The sequence below is a fragment of the Pristiophorus japonicus genome, chromosome 9 (genome assembly GCF_044704955.1).
Source record: "Pristiophorus japonicus isolate sPriJap1 chromosome 9, sPriJap1.hap1, whole genome shotgun sequence".
NCBI lineage: Eukaryota > Metazoa > Chordata > Chondrichthyes > Pristiophoridae > Pristiophorus > Pristiophorus japonicus.
The window spans coordinates 226748312-226770732 of NC_091985.1; the positions used below are offsets into that span (position 1 = coordinate 226748312).

Here is a 22421-nt window from a genome sequence, read left to right on the forward strand (position 1 = left end):
CGTCGTTCTCAGCATCGTGAATGCTCCAGAGTGAATCCACCCGCAGCTCCAGTGCCGCAATGCGGTCCGTCAGGATCTGCAGGCGGATACACTTCCCGCACACGTCGTCGTCAGCGACACTGGAAGCGTCCCTGACTTCCCACATGGTACAGGAGGAGCATAACATGTGTCCGAGCTCTCCTGCCATGTCTTTTAACCCTTAGATTAACTTAATTTGGCAACAACAATGCTAAAAGGTTACTTACTGATAAAGAAAAGAAAAAGAAAAGCTACTTACCAATCACTTACCCCCTTGGCTGTGACGTCACCTTTCGATTTCCTTCTACTACTTTTTTTGCCTTCTCTCCCTGCACCAGCTGGCCTCTCTGACGCACCTCGAACTCCCTGAACTGCTGGGCCTTTATAGGCCACTGCTGCTCCGACTCCCGCCTCTCCGATGCACCTCGAACTCCCTGACCTGCTGGGCCTTTTATAGGCCGCTGCCGCTCCAACTCCCGCCTCTCCGACGCACCGACAGGTACAGAAAACATGCACACATTAACATACCTGTGACAGACAGTTGAATGTGGTAAACTCCGCACTCACATAACAGAAACTGTGACGTATAGACTATAACCCCACTCATAACAGAAACAGACAGGTACAGATAAAAAGTACCACACTCACACACAAGAGACTGACAGGTACAGAGTGAAATCCACATTCACACACTTGAATAAACACACATTCACATAACAGCAACTGACAGGAGGAAAACCCACATACACATCTGAGACTGACATCCACAGAATAATACCCACACTCACATACTATAGACTGACAGATACAGAATAATGCCCATCATAGACTGACAGATACAGAGTAAAACCCACATACACATCCCAGAGACTGACATTCACAGAGTAAAACCCACACTCACATACCATAGACTGACAGATACAGAGTAAAGCCCACACTCACATAACATAGACTGACAGATACAGAATAAAACCCACACTCATGTACCATAGACTGACTGAGTAAACCCCACACTCACATACCATAGACTAATAGATACAGAGTAAATCCCATACTCACATCAAAGACTAATAGATACAGAGTGAAACATAGAAACATAGAAAATAGGTGCAGGAGTAGGCCATTCGGCCCTTTGAGCCTGCACCACCATTCAATGAGTTCATGGCTGAACATGCAACTTCAGTACCCCATTCCTGCTTTCTTGCCATGCCCCTTGAACCCCCAAGTAGTAAGGACTACATCTAACTCCTTTTTGAATATATTTAGTGAATTGGCCTCAACAACTTTCTGTGGTAGAGAATTCCACAGATTCACCACTCTCTGGGTGAAGAAGTTTCTCCTCATCTCAGTCCTAAATGGCTTACCCCTTATCCTCAGACTGTGACCCCTGGTTCTGGACTTCCCCAACATTGGGAACATTCTTCCTGCATCTAACCTGTCTAAACCCGTCAGAATTTTAAACGTTTCGATGAGATCCCCTCTCATTCTTCTGAACTCCAGTGAATACAAGCCCAGTTGATCCAGTCTTTCTTGATATGTCAGTCCCGCCATCCCGGGAATCAGTCTGGTGAACCTTGGCTGCACTCCCTCAATAGCAAGAATGTCCTTCCTCAAGTTAGGAGACCAAAACTGTACACAATACTTCAGATGTGGCCTCACCAAGGCCCTGTACAACTGTAGCAACACCTCCCTGCCCCTGTACTCAAAATCCCCTTGATATGAAGGCCAACATGCCATTTGCTTTCTTAACCGCCTGCTGTACCTGCATGCCAACCTTCAATGACTGATGTACCATGACACCCAGGTCTCGTTGCACCTCCCCTTTTCCTAATCTGTCACCATTCAGATAATAATCTGTCTCTCTGTTTTTACCACCAAAGTGGATAATCTCACATTTATCCACATTATACTTCATCTGCCATGCATTTGCCCACTCACCTAACCTATCCAAATCACTCTGCAGCCTCATAGCATCCTCCTCGCAGCTCACACTGCCACCCAACTTAGTGTCATCCGCAAATTTGGAGATACTACATTTAATCCCCTCGTCTAAATCATTAATGTGCAGTGTAAACAGCTGGGGCCCCAGCACAGAACCTTGCGGTACCCGACTAGTCACTGCCTGCCATTCTGAAAAGTCCCCATTTACTCCTACTCTTTGCTTCCTGTCTGCCAACCAGTTCTCAATTCATGTCAGCACGCTACCCCCAATCCCATGTGCTTTAACTGTGCACATTAATCTCTTGTGTGGGACCTTCTCGAAAGCCTTCTGAAAGTCCAGATACACCACATCAACTGGTTCTCCCTTGTCCACTCTACTGGAAACATCCTCAAAAAATTCCAGAAGATCACACTCACATCCCAGAGAATGACAGCTGTAGAGTAAAATCCACACTCTCATAAAAGTGAGTGACAGGTAAAGAATAAAACTCACACACACATCCTCGATAGTGATGGATACAGACTAAAATATGCACTCCCTTACCAGAAACTGGGAGGTATTGTAGTGATTAAAATCCTTACTCATATAACATAAGCTGCCAGGTACAGTGTAAAACCCCACACTCACATTACTGAAACTGACAGGTACAGAGTAAACCCCACACTGACATACCATAGACTGACAGATACAGAGTAAATCCCACACTCACACCATAGACTGACAGGTACAGAGTGAAGACCACACTCACATCCCAGAGAATGACAGCTGTAGAGTAAAATCCACACACTCATAAAAGTGAGTGACAGATAAAGAATAAAACGCACACTCACATCCCAGAGAGTGAAAAATACAGACTAAAATGTACATTCATGTTGCCGAGATTGACACATACAGATAATACCCAAATTCATATACCAGAAACTGACAGATACAGAAAAAAACCCACACTCAAATTCCAGAGACTGACATAAAGAATAATACTCGCACACACATCCTCAAGAGTGATGGATACAGACTAAAATATGCACTACCTTTCCAGAAACTGGGAGGGATTTACTGATTAAAATCCTTACTCATATAACACAAGTTGCCAGCTACAGTATTCAACCCCACACTCACATTCCTGAAACTGACAGATACAGAGTAAAACCCCACACTGACATACCATAGACTGACAGATACAGTGTAAATCCCACACTCACACCAAAGACTTATAGATACAGAATGAAGACCACACACACATCCCAGAGAATGACAGCTGGAGAGTAAAATCCACTCTCTCATAAAAGTGAGTGACAGATAAAGAATAAAACGCACACTCACATCCTCGAGAGTGAAAGATACAGACTAAAATGTACATTCATGTTACCGAGATTGACACATACAGATAATAGCCAAACCCATATACCAGAAACTGACAGATACAGAGAAAAACCCACACTCAAATCCCAGAGACTGACAGATAAAGAATAAGACTTACACACGCATCCTTGAGAGTGATGGATACAGACTAAAATGTGCGCTCCATTACCAGAAACTGCGAGGTATTGTACTGATTAAAATCCTCACCTATATAACACAAGCTACCAGGTACAGTGTTAAACCCCACACTCACATTCCTGAAACTTGTAGATACAGATTCAAATCCACATTCACATTCCTGAAACTGACAGATACAGTGTAAAACCCACACTCACATACCATAGACTGACAGATACAGAGCAAATCTCACACTCACATACCATAGACTGACATTCACAGAATAAAACCCACACTCACATACCATAGACTGACATTCACAGAATAATACCCACACACCACAGACTGACATTCAGAGTAAATCCCACACTCACACCAAAGACTAATAGATACAGAGTAAATCCCACACTCACACCAAAGACTAATAGATACAGAGTGAAGACCACACCCGCATCCCAGGGAATGACAGCTGTAGAGTAAAATCCACACACACATAAAAGTGAGTGACAGATAAAGAATAAAACGCACACTCTCATCCCAGAGAGTGAAAGATACAGACTAAAATGTACATTCATGTTACTGAGATTGACACGTACAGATAATAATCAAATTCATATACCAGAAACCGACAGATACAGAGTAAAACCCACACTCACATACCTGAAACTGACAGGTACAGAGTAAAACCCACACTCACATACCTGAAACTGACAGATACAGGACAAAACCCACACTTGCCTATCAGAAACTGATGGTTACAGATTAAAGCCCACATTCACATCAGAGAAACTGAAAGGTGCAGAATGAAGCCCCACTCTAATACCAGAAACAGACAGATACAGACCAAAGCCCACATTACCTGAAACTGACCGAGAGTAAAACCCACACTCACCTACCAGAGATTGAAATTTACAGATAAAATCCACACATATACCAGAGACTGAAAGGTAGAGAGTGAAAACCACACTCACACACCAGTAACTGACAGATACAGATTACAACCCACACTCACATATCAAACACTGACAAATAAAGAGTAAAACCGCACTCACAAAGAAAATCAACACTCAGATACCAAAAATTGACAGTGCCAGACGAAAACCCACAATCGCAGTGTAGAAACAGACATGGACAGAGTAAAATGCACACTCACATTTCAGAAACCAATAGGTACAGAATACAGCTCGCATTCACATAACAGAAACTGACTGGGATAGAGGAATCGCAAACTAACGTACCAGAAACTGACAAGTATAGAGTGAAATCCACGCTCGCACCAAAAACTGTTATATACAGAGTAAAATTCACACTCGCATACCAAAGAGTGTGTAAAACCCACAAATAAATATTAGAAACAGACAGACACAGGTAAAACCCACACTCACATATCAGAAAATGACAGGGACTGTAAATCCAACACTCACATACCAGAGATTGAAAGATACAGAGTGAAACCCACACTCACTTACCAGTAATTGACAGGTACAGAGTGAAAACCTCTCTTCCATACCACAAACTTACAGGTATAAAGGAAAAGCCACACTCGCTAACCAAAGACTGACAGATACAGAATAAATACTACACTCATTGGTGGGCGTAGTCTATAGGCCCCCTAACAGTAGCTACACTATTGGATAAAGTATAAATCAAGAAATAATGGAGGCTTGTAAAAAAGGAGCAGGAATAATCATGGGCAATTTTAATCTTCATATTGATTGAACAAATCAAATAGGCCAAGGTAGCCTTGAGGAAGAATTCAGAGAGTGTATCTGGGATAGTTTCCTTGAACAGTACTTTGCGGAACCAACCAGGGAGCAGGCTATCTTAGATCTGGTACTGTGTAACGAGAACATAAGAACATAAGAAATAGGAGCAGAAGTAGGCTATTTGGCCCCTCAAGCCCATTTAATAAGAACATGGCTGATCTGATCATGGACTCACCTCCACTTCCCTGCCCGCTCCTCATAACCCTTTATTTCCTTATCGCTCAAAAGTCTGTCTATCTCCGCCTTAAATATATTTAATGGCCCAACCGCCACAGCTCTCTGGGGCGGAGAATCCCACAGATTTACAACCACCTGAGAAGAAATTCCTCCTCAGCTCAGTTTTAAATGGGCGACCCCTTATTCTGAGACTATGTCCCCTAGTTCTAGTTTCCCTATGAGTAGAAATATCCTCATTGCATCCACCTTGTCGAGCCCCCTCATTATCTTATACGTTTCAATAAGACCACCTCTCATTCTTCTGAACTCCAATGAGTATTGGCTCAACCTACTCAACCTCTCTTCATAAGTCAACCCCTTCATCTCGGGAATCAACCTAGTGAACCTTCTCTGAACTGCCTCCAAAGCAAGTATATCCTTTCTTAAATACGGAGACCAAAACTGGATGCAGTACTCCAGGTGTGGCCTCACCAATACCCCGTACAGTTGTAGCAGGACTTCTCTGCTTTAATTCTCTATCCCAGCCTTGCAATAAAGGCCAAAGTTCCATTTGCCTTCCTGGTTACTTGCTGCACCTGCATACTAACTTTTTGTGTTTCATGCATAAGGATGCCCAGGTCCCTCTGTACTGCAGCACTTTGCAATTTTACTCTATTTAAATAATAATTTTCTTTTTTATTTTTTCTGCCAAAGTGGACAACCTCACACTTTCCCACATTATACTCCATCTGCCAAATGTTTGCCCATTCACTTAGCCTGTCTATATCCCTTGCAGATGTTGTGTGTCCTCTTCACAACTTGCTTTCCCACCCATCTTTGTATCATCAGCAAACGTAGCTACATTACACTCGGTCCCTTCATCCAAGTCATTAGTATAGATTGTAAATAGTTGAGGCCCCAGCACCGATCCCTGTGGCACCCACTAGTTACCGTTTGCTAACCGGAAAATGACCCATTTATCCTGACACTCTGTTTTCTGTTAGAAACAGAAAATAGGTGCAGGAGTAGGCCATTCGGCCCTTCGAGCCTGCACCGCCATTCAACAAGATCATGGCTGATCACTCCCTCAGCACCCCCCTCCCGCTTTCTCTCCATACCCCTTGATCCCCCCCAACCGTAAGGGTCATATCTAACTCCCTCTTGAATATATCCAATGAACTGGCATCAACAACTCTCTGCGGCAGGGAATTCCACAGGTTAACAACTCTCTGAGTGAAGAAGTTTCTCCTCATCTCAGTCCTAAATGGCCTACCCCTTATCCTAAGACAGTGTCCCCTGGTTCTGGACTTCCACAACATCGGGAACATTCCTCCCGCATCTAACCTGTCCAGTCCCGTCAGAATCTTGTATGTTTCTATGAGATCCCCTCTCATCCTTCTAAACGCCAGTGTATAAAGGCCCAGTTGATCCAGTCTCTCCTCATATGTTAGTTAGTCAATCCTCTAGCCATATTACCCTCAACCCCATGAACTTTTATCTTGTGCAGTCACCTTTATGTGGCACTTTATTGAATGCCTTTTGGAAATCCAAATACACCACATTCACTGGTTCCCCTTTATCCACTCTGCTCATGACATCCTCAAAGAACTTCAGCAAATTTAACAACCATGATTTGTTATTCATAAAACCATGCTGATTCTGCTTGACTGAATGTCCAAATGTCCTGCGACAGATGTTAGGCTAACTCGTCTTGTAACACTGTTGTGAATCACCTTGGGATGTTGTTCTACATTAAAGGTGCTATATAAATAAAAGTTATTATAATTATAAAGGAAAGCTGCAGGTTTGTGCGCCGCCATAGAGATTCATCGAGATGTAGAGCGCATGCGTGGCCATCTTTGCAAAACTGCAAAGTGTGGGCGAGGCTACAGGGTCCCAGTGAACCCAGACAGAGTCAGCACCTCAGGGGAGGAGAGGGAGGGGAACCAGTGAGTGTAGAACTGAACCCAGACAGAGTTGGTGGTGAAAACTGGGAGCGGAGGACATTTTATCTTCAGACGTGCGATGTGTTTGAATTTCAGCACAGGGAGGATGGAGAGTGTATGGGATGGGGATTTATAGTTTTGGAGGAACAAGAGAGGAAAAAATGTTCCATGGAATCTAGAAATGTCTGTCCTGTACTTGCAGTAATTATTTTTGTAAACTCCTTTTCCAGGGTATTAGAAGGTCAGGATTTGTAGACGGGAAACTCAAACCAAACTCAGGACCTGAATATCATCAGCCTTTGAATGTGGAAGGAGACATGTTTGTCCGTTCTGTCTGTGTGAACAGATTTCAAACATCAGTGTGACTGGAAAAGCACCGAGACACACACACCCGAGTGAGAGTATTCCAGTGCACTGACTGTGGAAAGAGCTTCAACCAGTTACACAGCCTGAAAAAACATTGCAACATTCACAGCGGGGAGAAACCGTACACGTGTTCTGTATGTGCATGAGGCTTCAACTGATCATTCAACCTGGAGAGACACAAGGCCACCCACATCATGGAGAAACCGTGGGAATGTGGGGACTGTGGGAAGGGATTCAATAATCCATCACGGCTGGAAATTCATCAGCGCAGTCACACTGGGGTGAGGCCATTCACCTGCTCTGAGTGTGGGAAGGGATTCACTCGGTCATCCAGCCTGCTGATACACCAGCGAGTTCACACTGGGGAGAGGCCGTTCACCTGCTCTGTGTGTGGGGAGGGATTCACTTGTTCATCCCACCTGCTGAGACACCAGCGAGTTCACACCAGAGAGAGACCGTTCACCTGCTTTGAGTGTGGGAAGGGATTCACTCAGTCATCCAACCTGCTGACACACCAGCGAGTTCACACTGGGGAGAGGCCATTCACCTGCTCTGAGTGTGGGAAGGGATTCACTCAGTCATCCAACCTGATGACGCACCAGCGAGTTCACACTGGGGAGAGACCGTTCACCTGCTTAGTATGTGGGAAGGGATTCAGTACCTCATCCAACCTGCTGACACACCAACGAGTTCACACTGGGGCGAGGCCATTCACCTGCTCGGAGTGTGGGGAGGGATTCACTTGTTCATCCAACCTGCTGAAACACCAGCGAGTTCACACCAGCGAGAGGCCGTTCACCTGCTCTAAGTGTGGGAAGGGATTCACTCGCTCTTCCAGCCTGCTGAGACACCAGCAAGTTCACAAGTGACTGCAGGGTTTGGATTCTGCTGTTTTTGCTGCTGTCATTCACATCCTACTGAATCGTGTTCACTCTGTTAGTTGGCGTTTGTTTCTGCTGATGTTAAACTCCAGTCCAGTTGAAGGGTTATTAATATTTTGATATTTCAAATAACAGTGTTGATATTTGACCTCTCCAACATAAGAGGAGACTAATTGATGTCCTGTTTCTGACTGCTCCATTTTTGATCGGGGCGGAGGAGCGGTGAGAGATCGGGGCTCAGGAGCATCGTGATCGGGGCCCAGGAGAGGCGAGGGTTCAGGTGCAGCACGGCCCAGCCCATACTGCGATCTGTGGATAGTAGGAGCATGCGTGCGCACTAGGTCTGTGCAGCAGAGCTTGGTCTCCAGTCGTCTTGGTTAACCCTTGCCACTGGATCAAGACTTAGCTCTGTCAAGCCCATGTAGTGGCTGGTGTGCAACGGCTACCCCACGTTAAAAGAATCCATGCACAGGCATCTTCCACCCTTTAGTATTTAGTTCGGGATCTAGATTGTCAGGTCCCTCATCGAAACACCTGTGTACTCATCTATTTTTGTGTGGAAGCAAGTCATCCTTGCTACGAGGGACTGCCTAATACTATATTACCATTTTTGAACCTTTGCTCCTTTCTGATTCTAGATTAGTTCAGTTCTCATACCTTCGGTTACCTCTCGGACAAGTCCCAGCTCCCCGTACCTTCCAGAGTGCCTCTCCTCGCCTTGGTATTCAGGGAAGGTATCGATAACATGCCCGGAATCACTAAACACAAAACCCAGTCTGTTAAATCACTTTCAGCGACTGGACTTAGTGTGTGCTTGGAGCATCACGCCTGCAAACCTGGGTTCAATTTAAATTTGAATCCACTCCAAGTGTATTTTAAAAAAAAAAAATACATACAAGTAAACAGATCACATCAAATAATTGGCAACGGTTTCGAGTCAGCAAGATAAACATGTAGCCACACCATGACCCAATAAATCAGCTCTATATTCACAGAAGAAAGTCTGTTATCTAACTCCTCGAGTGATAGAGAAAGATCGGGACTCTAAGAACATCTAGAATCTGTTGTAAATATATTTGAAATCCTCACTGGTACAACCTGTCTATTTCTTTTCAATTGAAGTGAATGGAAGATGCGAAGGGATTGGAGAGTAGGGATGAAAGAGGGGGTTGGAGAGTAGGGGTGGAAGAGGAGTTGGGGTGGGGGGCGGTTAGGGAGAGGAGATGCAATGGAGGAAATGCAGCAGCCAATTTGTGCACAGCAAGATCCCACAAACAGCAATGTAATGATGACAAGATAATCTGTTCTCAGTGATATTAGTTGAGGGATACACATTGTCCAGGACACCGGGGGAGAACTCCGCCTGTCCTTCCTCAGAATCGTGGCCATGGGATCTTTTACATCCAACTTAGGGACTAGACGGGGCATCGGTTCAATGTCTCATCTGAAAGACGACACCTGTGACAGTGCAGCGCTCCCTCTGTACTGGCACCTGGAGTCACGGCCGAGATTATGTGCTCGGTCTCTGGATTAGGAATTGAACCCTCGATCCCCAGACTCAGGGCCGAGAGTGCTACCACTGAGCCAAGGCTGACATGGTCTGTTCCCTGTTCCCATTACACTAGACCGTGCCTGTGTTATTACACTAACCCCACCCATTCATACTGCAGTGGGCCCTAACTCTTATTAGACATTCGGCAAAGCATTTACTACAACAACAAAACAACCAGAACTTACATTAATATAGCCCCTTTAACTCAGTGAAACATCTCACGGCGCTTAACAAGATCGATATCAATAAAAAAACATTTTTGACACAGAGCCAGAGAGAAAGATATCAGGACAGATTCCCAAAAGGTTGATCGAAGAGGTAGTTTTTAAGAAGAACCTTGAAAGAGGAGGTGGAGGTTTAAGGGGAAATTCCAAAACTTAGAGCCTCGGCAGCTGAAGGCACGGCCGCCAATGGTGGAGCGATTAAAATCGGGGATGACCAAGAGGACAGATTTGGAGGAACACAGGGAATTCGGAGGGTTGTGGGGCTGGAGGAGATTACAGAGATAGGGAGGGGCGAGGCCATGGAGAGGTTTGAAACCAAAGATTAGAATTTTAAAATCGAGGCGTTGCTTATCTGGGAGCCAATGTAGGTCAGTGAGCACAGGGGTGATGGGTGAATGAGATTATAGCAATAGGGCTCTGACTTGCACACACTATTAGTTGAGACCCAATCTTTGTTTGAGTGCACTCGATTCTGGCTGTGTGACCATCACACTAGATCCAGCATTGTGTTCACTATAACACTACAGTCTGCCTCGTTATTGTTGGATCCAGGACTGTCTTTGTTACTCTCACAGTGGGCCATGCAGTTGCTGTTATTACTCTGAATCCTGTCTCCACTCTTATTGTATGGGACCCTGTCTCTGGAATTGTTACATTAAACCCGGCCTCTGCTATGATTTGAAAATAACCTGCCCCTGTTATTCCGGTTCTAGTGCACGCCTCTATTATTATAACTATAGATCTTGTCTCTGTTGTATCCAATAGAGTATGTTTCTGATATTGTTAAAGTAGACCCGGCTTCTGTTAGTGTGACACTATCAGCTCTTTCAGTTATTGCAAAAAAACTGTTTCAATTATTAAAGACTTGTTTCTAGTGTAAAACTAGGCCTTGTCTCAGTTATTAATGTCTCTGTTTATATTACACTAGACCCTGTCTCTGTTTATAGTACACTATACCCGGAGTATGTTTATATTACATCAGACCCTGTCCCTGTTTATATTACACTAGACCCCGTCTCTGTTTATATTACACTAGACCCTGTCTCTGTTTATATTACACTAGACCCTGTCTCTGTTAATATTATACTAGACCTCGTCTCTGTTTATATTACACTAGACCCCGTCTCTGTTTATATTACACTAGACCCCGTCTCTGTTTATATTATACTAGACCCCGTCTCTGTTTATATTACACTGGACCCTGTCTCTGTTTATACTGCACTCAGCACTGTCTCAGTTTATTGAACCTCGACCATGTCTTAGTTATTGCAGCACTAAACAATGTCTACAAATATTGGAAATGGTTGGGGAGGAAACAGAGAAAGTAACAGTCAGAAAACAGAAGAATGGAGACAGAAATAGAGCAAATTTCACTGGATAGTTGCAAGTGTTTCATTCCTTTCCAAACAAAGGACATAACCAGTGAGAGAATGAGAGATTTATTAACCTCACAGCAGGTTTAGGTACAGTTTCACTGTTACCATCACTGGCATCAATCGTCACACACCGGAGGTAAATCTCAAGAGCTCTGTGTGATGGTGATGTGATCACTGGACAATAAAGCTCAGAGACTGGTGGGGAGCTGCTCATTATCCTCGGTGTGATTTAATCCCCGTTCCCACTGAATACTGCGGACAGACAGAGGAACAGAATGGTCAGTGTGATATCACTTTCTAAACAAGAGCACACAAGACAATGGGTTATCAATAAATGGTAAAGGTATTAAACACTCTGCAATTACATTTTACATAAAAGGAAATAAAATGCTGGAAAAGAATTGCTGAAGATAATTTATCTCAGTGGAATTGACTAGCAAACATTAAGAATGATGTGTTTTGTTTACACACACACACACACACACACACACACACAAACATATATATATATATAAAAAGTAAAGACTGCGTGTGCTCTTTTCAGTTGTTCTGCTGCACCGGAAATGACATTTTCTCTCTGGACTTTAGGACCCGGCAGCAGCCCGTCCGGTGGTGCTTGTTGGGTCAGGATATAAAAAGACTGCGCGCTGTTCCTCCTCCCACTGCCTGGGGGAATGGGGCATGTCATGTATCTCACATTACTGTATATAACTGTATCTTACCATGCTATACATGACTGTAACTAGATATGACCTGTAACAATAAGCATATCTTACCACCAGGGGTGCACTTGCAGGAGACACTCCATACCTGTCCCACTGAGGTATATAAAGGGAGGTCTCAGGCAAGTGCAGCACTGGAGAGCTGGAATTAGAGGTGCAGGTCCTGAGTGACCTTGACTTCAGCATGTGTCTCGTGCAAGTCAGTACATTAGAGTCAGGACTTAACAGTGGCGACGAGTTATGGGATCACAGAATCCACAGAATGGGTATCAAGAGCTCAGATGAGAAATACAATGCTGGAGACAATTGGGATGACTTTATAGAAAGGCTCCAGCAAAGCTTTGTGACCAAAGACTGACTGGGCGATGATAAGTCAGACAAGAGAAGAGCCCATCTCTTGACCAGCTGTGGCTTGAAAACATACGCTTTAATGAAAGCCCTGCTAGCATCCGAGAAACCAGCAAGCAAGTCATTTGAGGAGTTGAGCACACTGGTGAGAGACCACCTGAAGCCAGCGAGCAGCCTGCACATGGCCAGATACAGGTTCTACAACTACAGATGCTGTGTGGGCCAAAGCATACCCGACTTCATGGCGGAACTTCGGAGGCTGGCTAGTTCATGTGAGTTCCCCGATGAACTAAGGAGAGAAGTACTGAGAGACTTTTTTATTGAAGGAATAGGCCACACAGGCATATTCCGAAAGCTTATAGAGACTAAGAACTTGACTCTAGAGGCAGCAGCACTGGTCGCACAGACGTTCTTGGCAGGCGAAGAAGAAACGAGGCTGATCTATACTTCGGGTATGACAACCAACGAGACATCGGAAAAAGAGGTTCACATTGTGAAACAAACCACTACCCCCACACACAGACAAAGGCAGGAGAGCAGGCCTTCAACAGCAGACAGTGGCGCCAGAAGCCATCAAAATCAAGGGCCACATGAACGGCCGATCACACCTCATCAATCCACAATGCGAGCAATCAACAATAGATTGAGAGAAGCTCAAGGGAGATCAGCCAGATGCAGCTCATCCTTCGGAAACAATGGAAACGGTCTGTGTTGGAGATGTGGGGAAAGGCACTCAACCAGGGTGTGTCGATTTCAGCATGCCGTTTGCAGAAACTGCAACTATACAGGCCTCTGGCTTGCATGTGCAGAAAAGCAGCAGCTCAGCTGGTATACGAATCGGAAGGGTCGGAAAGCGGACCAGAAGACGGTTGGAACAGTGCACGGGACTCCGAGGTACAGCGGGTTAACACGATCAATGTCCACTATTCTTACACCAAGACGCCTCCAATTATGATGAGGGTTCTACTCAACGGGATACCTGTCAACATGGAACTGGACAAGGGGGCCAGTCAATCCCTCATGAGCGTTCAACAATTTGAACAGCTGTGGCCGCACAAAAGCAACAGACCAAAACTCACAAAGATCGACACCAAACTAAGGACCTATACTAAAGAAATCGTCCCAGTCCTTGGCAGCGCCATGCTCTCAGTCACACTCAGGGATGGTGCACTGACTTTCCCTGTGGATTGTCCCCGGGGATCTCCCAGCCCTGTTGGGGAGAAGCTGGCTAGCAGAAGTTAATTGGAAATGGGATGATGTTCACACCATGTCGTCAGAGGAACAGACCTCCTGCTCAACAGTTCTAAGCCATTTTGAACATCTCTTTCAGCCAGGTGTGGGCACCTTCAAAGGGGCTAAAGTTAGAATCTACATCACACAGAATGCCAGACCGGTCCATCACAAGGCTAGAGCTGTGCCTTATGTGATGAGGGAAAAGATTGAAAATGAACTGGACTGGCTTCTACAGGAAGGCATAATTTCTCCCATAGAATTCAGCGACTGGGCAAGCCCCATCGTCCCCGTCATGAAGCCTGATGGATCCGTGTGAATCTGTGGGGATTACAAGTCTACCAGAAACAGAATCTCCCTACAGGACCAATACCTGCTACCCAGAGCGGAGGACCGATTTGCCACGTTGGCTGGAGGAAAACTTTTCTCGAAACTTGACCTCACATCTGCGTATATGACGCAAGAACTGATCGAAGAGTCTAAGCTACTCACCACCATCAACACACATCGAGGCCTTTTCATGTACAATCGATGCCCATTCGGCATCAGGTCAGCAGCTGCTATATTCCAGCGCAACATAGAGAGTCTGCTCAAGTCCATCCCGGGGACGGTTGTGTTTCAAGACGACATACTCATCATGGGCAGGGACACCGACTCTCATCTCTGCAATCTTGAGGAAGTACTAAATCGATTGGATTGGGTAGGCCGAAGAGTTAAGAAATCCAAGTGTCTGTTTCTCGCGCCTGAGGTTGAATTTTTGGGCAGAAGGATTGCCGCTGATGGAATCCACCCAACCGAATCCAAAACCGAAGCGATTCGCCTGGCACCCAGGCCCCGGAATGTCTCGGAATTGCGCGCCTTTCTCGGGCTACTCAATTACTTTGGGAACTTTATGCAAAACTTGAGCACATTGCTGGAGCCTCTCCATGTGCTACTCAGGAAGGGGTGCGATTGGTTTTGGGGGGACGCCCAAGAACGCGCCTTCAATAAGGCACGCAACCTTCTATGTTCCAAGAGTGTTTTAGCCTTTTTTGACCCAGGTAAAAAGTTAGTCCTTAAGTGTGATGCGTCAGCGTACGGGGTCGGGTGCATTTTACAGCACGTCAATGATGTGGGTAAATTGCAGCCCATTGCTTATGCCTCCAGGTCACTTTCGCGGGCGGAGTGCAGGTACGGTATGGTTGAGAAGGAGGTGCTCGCGTGCGTGTACAGTGTCAAAAAGATGCACCAATACCTTTTCGGGGCCAAGTTTGCATTAGAAACTGACCACAAACCCCTCACGTCCCTACTATCCGAGTGCAAGGCAATCAATGCCAATGCCTCGGTGCGCATTCAGCGGTGGGCACTCATGCTGGCGGCTTACGACTACACGATAAGGCACAGACCAGGCACAGACAACTGTGCTGACGCGCTTGGCAGGCTACCCTTGGTGACCACAGAAGGGTCCGATGAACAGGACTGTGAGATGGTCATGGCAATCAATGCCTTTGAATCCACAGGTTCGCCCATGACAGCTCGCCAAATCAGAGCCTGAACGACCAGCGACCCTACTTTATCTCTAGTTAAAAGATGCGTTTTAACTGGTGACTGGGCAGAGGCTCGCGATGCCTGCCCCGAGGAGGTCAAACCCTTCCATAGGCGCATGCATGAACTCTCACTACAGGCAGACTGCCTGATGTGGGGCAGCCGAGTAGTTATGCCCTTACGAGACAGGGAGGCGTTTGTCCAGGAGCTCCATCGCGAGCATCTGGGGATCGTCCTTATGAAGGCCATAGTCAGATCTCATGTCTGGTGGCCTGGCATTGATGCAGACTTGGAGCTCTGCATCTATCGGTGCACCATTGTGCCCAACTCAGTAATGCCCCCAGGGAGGCCCCCCTAAGCCCCTGGCCCTGGTCCACCAAACCGTGGTCGCGGGTGCATGTAGACTATGCGGGCCCATTCATGGGCAAAATGTTCCTCGTAGTCGTTGATGCATTTTCAAAATGGATCGAGTGCACCATTTTAAACTCGAGCACCACCTCCACCACTGTGGAGAGCCTGAGAACCATGTTTGCAATGCACGGCATTCCTGACATATTGGTCAGTGATAATGGTCCGTGCTTCACCAGCGCAGAATTTCATGATTTTATAGTTGACCACGGTATAAATCACGTTAAGATGGCACCTTTCAAGCTGGCCTCCAATGGCCAGGCGGAGCGAGCAGTGCAGATCATTAAACAAGGCATGCTCAGAATCCAAGGTCCCACGCTGCAGAGCCGCCTGTCGCGACTGCTGCTGGCATACAGATCTCGTCCGCATTTGTTAACTGGGGTTCCCCCCGCGCAACTATTGATGAAATGAAATTTAAAGACCAGGCTCTCGTTAATCCTCCCAGACATGCATGAAATTATTGAGGCTAAGCGTCAAAAGCTAACTGAGTACCATGACTGAAATTCGGGGGGGGGGAGGTGGAATGAGATAGGGGACAAAGTGTTTGTGCTAAACTATGGCCGGGTCCCAAATGGCTTGCAGGGACAGTAACAGACAAATAGGAAAACAGGCTACTGGTAGTACAAATGGACAATGGCCAAACCTGCCGGAGGCATGTAGACCAAGTAAAAAGTAGATTCACTGATAACACTGAAGAACCAGAGGCAGACTACAATGTGGAACTCACACCACACCTGGTGGACAGACAGGTGGAACAACCTGAGGAAAGGGCAGTCTCAACAGACAGCCCAGGCGAGATACCGGCAATCACACCCAACGAAAAACAGGCACCAAGGCAAGCAACTGAACCACAACTAAGATGCTCTATGCGAGAGCGCAGACCACCTGAGAGACTGAATCTATAAAGGCAATAAGACCTTGGGGGAGGGTGATGTCATGTATCTCACATTACTGTATATAACTGTATCTTACCATGCTATACATGACTGTAACCGGATATGACCTGTAATAATAAGCATACCTTACCACCAGGGGTGCACTTGCAGGAGACACTCCATACCTATCCCACTGAGGTATATAAAGGGAGGTCTCAGGCAAGTGCAGCACTGGAGAGCTGGAATTAAAGGTGCAGGTCCTGAGTGACCTTGACTTCAGCAGGTGTCTCATGTAAGTCAGTACATTAGAGTCAGGACTTAACAGGGCAGATATTTTAAGGGACATGGACTCCCCTTCCTTTGCATATTTATAGTTAAAGGGGCAGTCCAGTCTATCTTGGGGTGTCGGAGGACTTCACCAACCGAGCTCCCATTAACAGTCGCTCCCTTCTGTACTGTGCAGTGATTGTAAAGCTGTCTCACTGTTTTTGATGTTCCAGTGACGAAGTTTTCGGTTAAAGGTGGAGTAAAATTTGTTTCAAAATATTCTGTTCTAATCCTCCCTCAACCTCCCAAATTTTAGAACACTCTGCAATACTGACTGGGAAGTTCCGAAGTTCGATCCTTGATCTGGGCTGTTAGTTGATCTCAGCCAAGGCAGCAGTTCATGTCTATAATTGGCATCAGTACCACTGGGCTCAATAAGAGTAAAAATCAGCCAGTGCCCCTGCTCTTCATACCGATCCAGTGAACTCAACTGTGAAGTGTGTGGATGTCATTTGAGGGCAGGATTTGAGGCTGTGATACCTACGACAATGGAAATTCTGCTGGCACTCACTGAGTCGACTGACGGTGAGGCACTAGAGGTTAACTAATGTCTGTGGAATTGTACCCAGCCAGATTCAGCACTTTCTGGAGATGAAATATCTCAGACGCTGAAAGGAATGTTGATTTTAGACAGTGAGGTTGGAGGGAGAGTGTCTAGAATAAGGAATTTACAGCTTGGAGGGGGCAGGAGGGGACAGAATGTTCGATCAAATCTAGAATTGTCTGTTCTGAATTTCTATCCTATACATAAAGTAACAATGTTTGTAACCACTATTTGCAGGGTATTAGAAGGGAAAGATCTGCAGCTGGGAAACTCAAACCAAACATCGCGTCAAGATTTGACAGAATCCCCGCATCGATCAGGATCACCTTATCATCAGCCTTTGTAAAAACACCAATCACAGCGGGGGAAACAGGACACATGTTCTGTGTGTTGATGCATCTTCAGCCAATCGTTCAGCCTGTGAGACTCGTGCACCCACCTGACTTAACACTGTAAATGTGGGGACAGTGGGAATGGATGCTGTTGCACATGGAAAAAGATTCAGTCGCTCATCTCACCAACTAACATTCGAGACGTTAGATAACAGACTTTCTCCTGTGAATATAGAGCTGGTTTATTGGGCTGTGATGTGTTTACTTATTCATCTTGGTGACTCTAAATCGTTGCCAATTATTTGATGTGATGGGTTTACTTGTATATATTTTTTAAAATATGTTTGCTGAGTGGATTCAAATTTAAATTGAACCCAGGTTTGCAGGCGTGATGCTCCATTCACACTTCGAAGGTGAGAGAGATGCTGTGGGGCACACGCTAAGTCCAGTATCTGAAGGTGATTAACAGACTGGGTTTTATGTTTAGTGATCCCGGGTGTGTTACCGACACCTTTGCTCAATATCAAGGAAAGGAGGGGTACTCTGGAATTTATGGGGAACTGGGACTTATCCATAAGAGTAATTGAAGGTATGAGAACTAAAATAGTCTAGATTTAGAAAGGAGAAAATGTGCAAAATGGTGCAGTTAGTAACAGGACATCAATTAGTCTCATCTTATCTTGGAGACATCAATTATCGACACACTGTGTTATTTGAAATATCAAAATGTTAAGCTCCAGCCCAGTTTTGGGGTTATTAACTTCAGCAGAAACAAACCCCAACTCACAGAACAAACACGATTCAATCAGGATGCGATTAACAGCAGCAATTACATAGAATACAACTGCCACAGTAACTTGCGAACTCACTGATGTCTCAGCAGTTGGATGACAGTGAATCCCTTCCCCCATTAAGAGTAGGTGAACCATCTCTCCCCCGCGTGAACTCGCTGGTGTCTCAGCAGGTCGGATGAATGAGAGAATCCCTTCCCAAACTCAGCACTTGCACAACCTCTCCCCGGTGTGACTGTGCGCATTTCCAACTTACAAGGTTGGACTCGGTTCTGCATCTGCTGTGCGCAGAGCGAGAATAAAATCAATGAGCTGCTGATTTTCTCTGCTGGACACTGGGTCTTTTGTGCTGGCCCAATAGGTTGAGCCCGGGCTGGCCCAATAGGGTGAGCCCATGCTGACCCAATAGGGTGAGCCCAGGCTGGTCCAAAAGGGTGAGCCCAGGCTAGCCCAAAAGGGTGAGCCTATGCCGGCCCAATAGGGTGAGCCCATGCTGGCCCAATAGGATGAGCCCGGGCTGGCCCAATAGGGTGAGCCGGGCTGGCCCAAGGTCACCAGACAACAATCAGCACAACAAGGCTCCCTTTCAGGGGCCACTGACCTGGGCACAAACATGTGTCCAATCAAACTGACAGACACCCTGAAGCCCCGTCCACCCTTTGTCCCTGCCCAAAGGGCCACGCATGCACCACGAGACCCACCCTGACCAAGATGGCGGCCGGTGAGCCTGCTCCCCGCCTTGCCCAAGGTGGTGGAAGATGAGTCCGCTCCCCCGCCCTGACCAAGATGGCGGCCGCTGAGACTACGCCACCATTCGCTCACTGACCGGGACTGGAACCGGAGGGAAAACACAGGGCCTGCAGGCTGTGATTCGGGGCCTGGGGCCAAGCCCGGGTGTGTGTGAAGCAGATGGTGCAGAGTGTTATCTCTTGGGCCTGTGCCCGCACTCATTGTGTGTAAAGCCCGCATCCCTCTCTGGGTTTATTAACCCATGGAACTATTTGTGCTGCACTTTTTTGACTGACAGGCAACATGCCCCGCCCCCTCAGAGAGCTGTGGAAGTTGGGTCATTGAATAAATTAAAGACAGAAATAGACAGTTTCTTAACCGATAAGGGAATAAGGGGTTATGGGGAGCGGGCAGGGAAGTGGACCTGAGTCCATGATCGGATCAACCATGATCGTATTAAATGATGAAGCAGGCTCGAGGGACCATTTGGCGTACTCCTGCTCCTATTTCTCATGTTCTTATGTCAAGCCCCCACCTCCCGGACCAAATCATTCCATGCAGGTGGTGCCGAGAAGCAGGCCTGGGGAGGCATGCTCTTGGACTGGGGTAAGGCACTTTGGCTGGGGGAGGCATGCACTGGGACTGGGATAAGGCACTTTGACTGGGGGAGGCATGCACTGGGACTGGGGTAAGGCACTTTGGCTGGGGGAGGCATGCACTTGGACTGGGGTAAGGCACTTCGGCTGGAGGAGGGAAGCACTTGAACTGGGGTAAGGCTGGGGGAGGCATGCAGTTGGACGTGGGTAAGGCACTTTGGCTAGGAGAGGGGTGTACTTGGACTGGGGAGGCATGCATTTGGACTGGGGTAAGGCACTTTGGCTGGCCCTTGCTGACTTTTGAGGAGCTCTGTCCTGTGTTGCTTCAGGAAGTCAAAGAGGATCGAGTTCCAATTTGCAAAGTCAGTGAGACCTTGGGATGGGCGGTTCCTGTGTAACTTCAGGGTGTGGCTTATCCTCCTAGGAGACCAATCATAGACAAAGGGTAGAGCACGGTGGCCATTTTTGCAGTACAAATAAGCAAATCCTTTCTTAACCTGCTCCCTCCCTCTGCTCATCTCTCACCCGCTACCTCATCCACTGTGCATGCTCAGCTCACACTGCCCGGCTGATTGATGGCAGCTCCCGGCCAATAGGAACAGAGGGGGCGGGGCTGGAGGACCAGGCAGGAGGTTGGTCATCCAACCAATTGGAGTGTGTGAGGGGTGGGGCTTGTGGCCCCCAGTGAGTGAGGCTGAGCCCGGATCTACCTCATTGGCTTAAACTCTGCCCTGTTGTTAAAGCTGGTTTCTGTCAAACTGCAGGAGGATACTGGACCTTTCTGTTGTGGTTTTAAACACATGGAACCCTGAGGGATGGAGCAAACATTGCAGCATTTGGTAGTGACATAGATTCATTCACGCCAGACAGCAGGGATTATTTCAGGAAATAACACAGTTTAGTTGTTTCTGTTTAAACAGATGAAACCCTGTTGTGGAACAACCATGCTTCTCGTGTCCTGGTCAACCACGTGCGCAACAAGTGTCGTCATCTGGAGGAGCTCGAGCTCCGGGTTTCGGAGCTTGAGCAGCAGCGAGTGTCACTGCATCCGCGAGACTGAGAGCTGCGTGGCTAGCACCTTCCAGGAGGTCATCACCTCGCAGCATAAGAGTATGCAGGCAGAGAGGGAATGGGTGACTGCCAGATAGACATGGAGGACCAGGTAGGTAGTGCAGGAGACCTCTCAGTACATCTCACTCTCTATACTGGTGGTTCCTCAGGGAGTACAGCCAAGTCCAAAGCATCATGGGTGGCTCAACTGTATGGGAGGGGGGAGGTGCAAGGTTAGGAATGCAATATTGAAATGGGTTTCAATAGTTCCGGGGACAGACAGGTCTTTCTGCGGCCGTTGACATAACTCCAGGATGGTAGGTTGTCTTCCTGGTGCCAGAGTCAAGGATGTCATTGAAAGGCTGCAGGACATTTTGAGGGGCGAGCATGAACAGCTAGATTCCTGAGGGTGTGGGGACTGTACAAGCCGGATAAGGTCACATCTCAACCTCTCTGGGGGTTTGCTAATGCAGTTGGGGAGGGTTTAAACTTGCTTGGTCGGGGGATGAGAACCTGAGCGTAGATTCAGAAGGGAGAGAAGCAAAGTTTCGAAATGGGAGCAAAAAATTAATCAATGAGTTTGGAAGGCAGAGGAAACAAACGCTAGAAAATTGACAACAAAGGAGTTTGGCAGTGCTTAATGGTATACACTTCAATGCAAGAAAGTCTAGGGAATAAGGCAGATAAGCTGAGGTGTTGTTACAGCAGTGAGGAGGGATGATATGTTGGAAGGATCATCAAATGAGGAAATATGTGTTGAACTGATGAATAAAAGAGGGGCAATCACAATGTTGGAAGTGTACTATAAACAGTCAGAGGGAGATAGAAAAGCAAATATGTAGGAACGTTTCTGAGAAGTCTAAAACCAATTAGGCAGCAATAGTCGGGGATTTCAACTACCACAGAATCATAGAAATTTACAGCACAAAAGGAGGACATTTGGCCCACTGTGTTTGTGTTGGTCGAAAAAGAGCTTTCCAGCTCTTGCTCCACAGCTTGGTAGGTAATAACACTTCCAGTGCATATCTAAGTACGTTTCAAATGTTGTGAGGGTTTCTGCCTCTACCACCCTTTCACGCAGTGAGTTCCAGACCCCTACAACCCTTGTGTAAAAAGTTTCTCCTCAACTCCCCTCTAATCCTTCTACCAATTACTTTAAATCTGTGCCCCGTGATTATTGACCTCTCTGCAAAGGGAAATAGGTCCGTTCAGAGAAACCATAGAAACATAGAAAATAGA

The 22421-nt window shown here is 46.6% G+C and overlaps 1 protein-coding gene across 1 annotated transcript in view; it reads left to right on the forward strand.

Annotated features, from left to right (window-relative positions):
* The window catches only part of LOC139274182 (zinc finger protein 229-like), a 59131-nt gene that overhangs the window by 16751 nt on the left and 19959 nt on the right, over positions 1 to 22421 (forward strand). Inside the window, exon 4 of the mRNA XM_070891218.1 lies at positions 7538 to 8539. Coding sequence (XP_070747319.1) covers positions 7868 to 8539 — 672 coding nt within the window. The 5' untranslated portion in view covers positions 7538 to 7867. The remainder of the gene's footprint in view (positions 1 to 7537; positions 8540 to 22421) is intronic.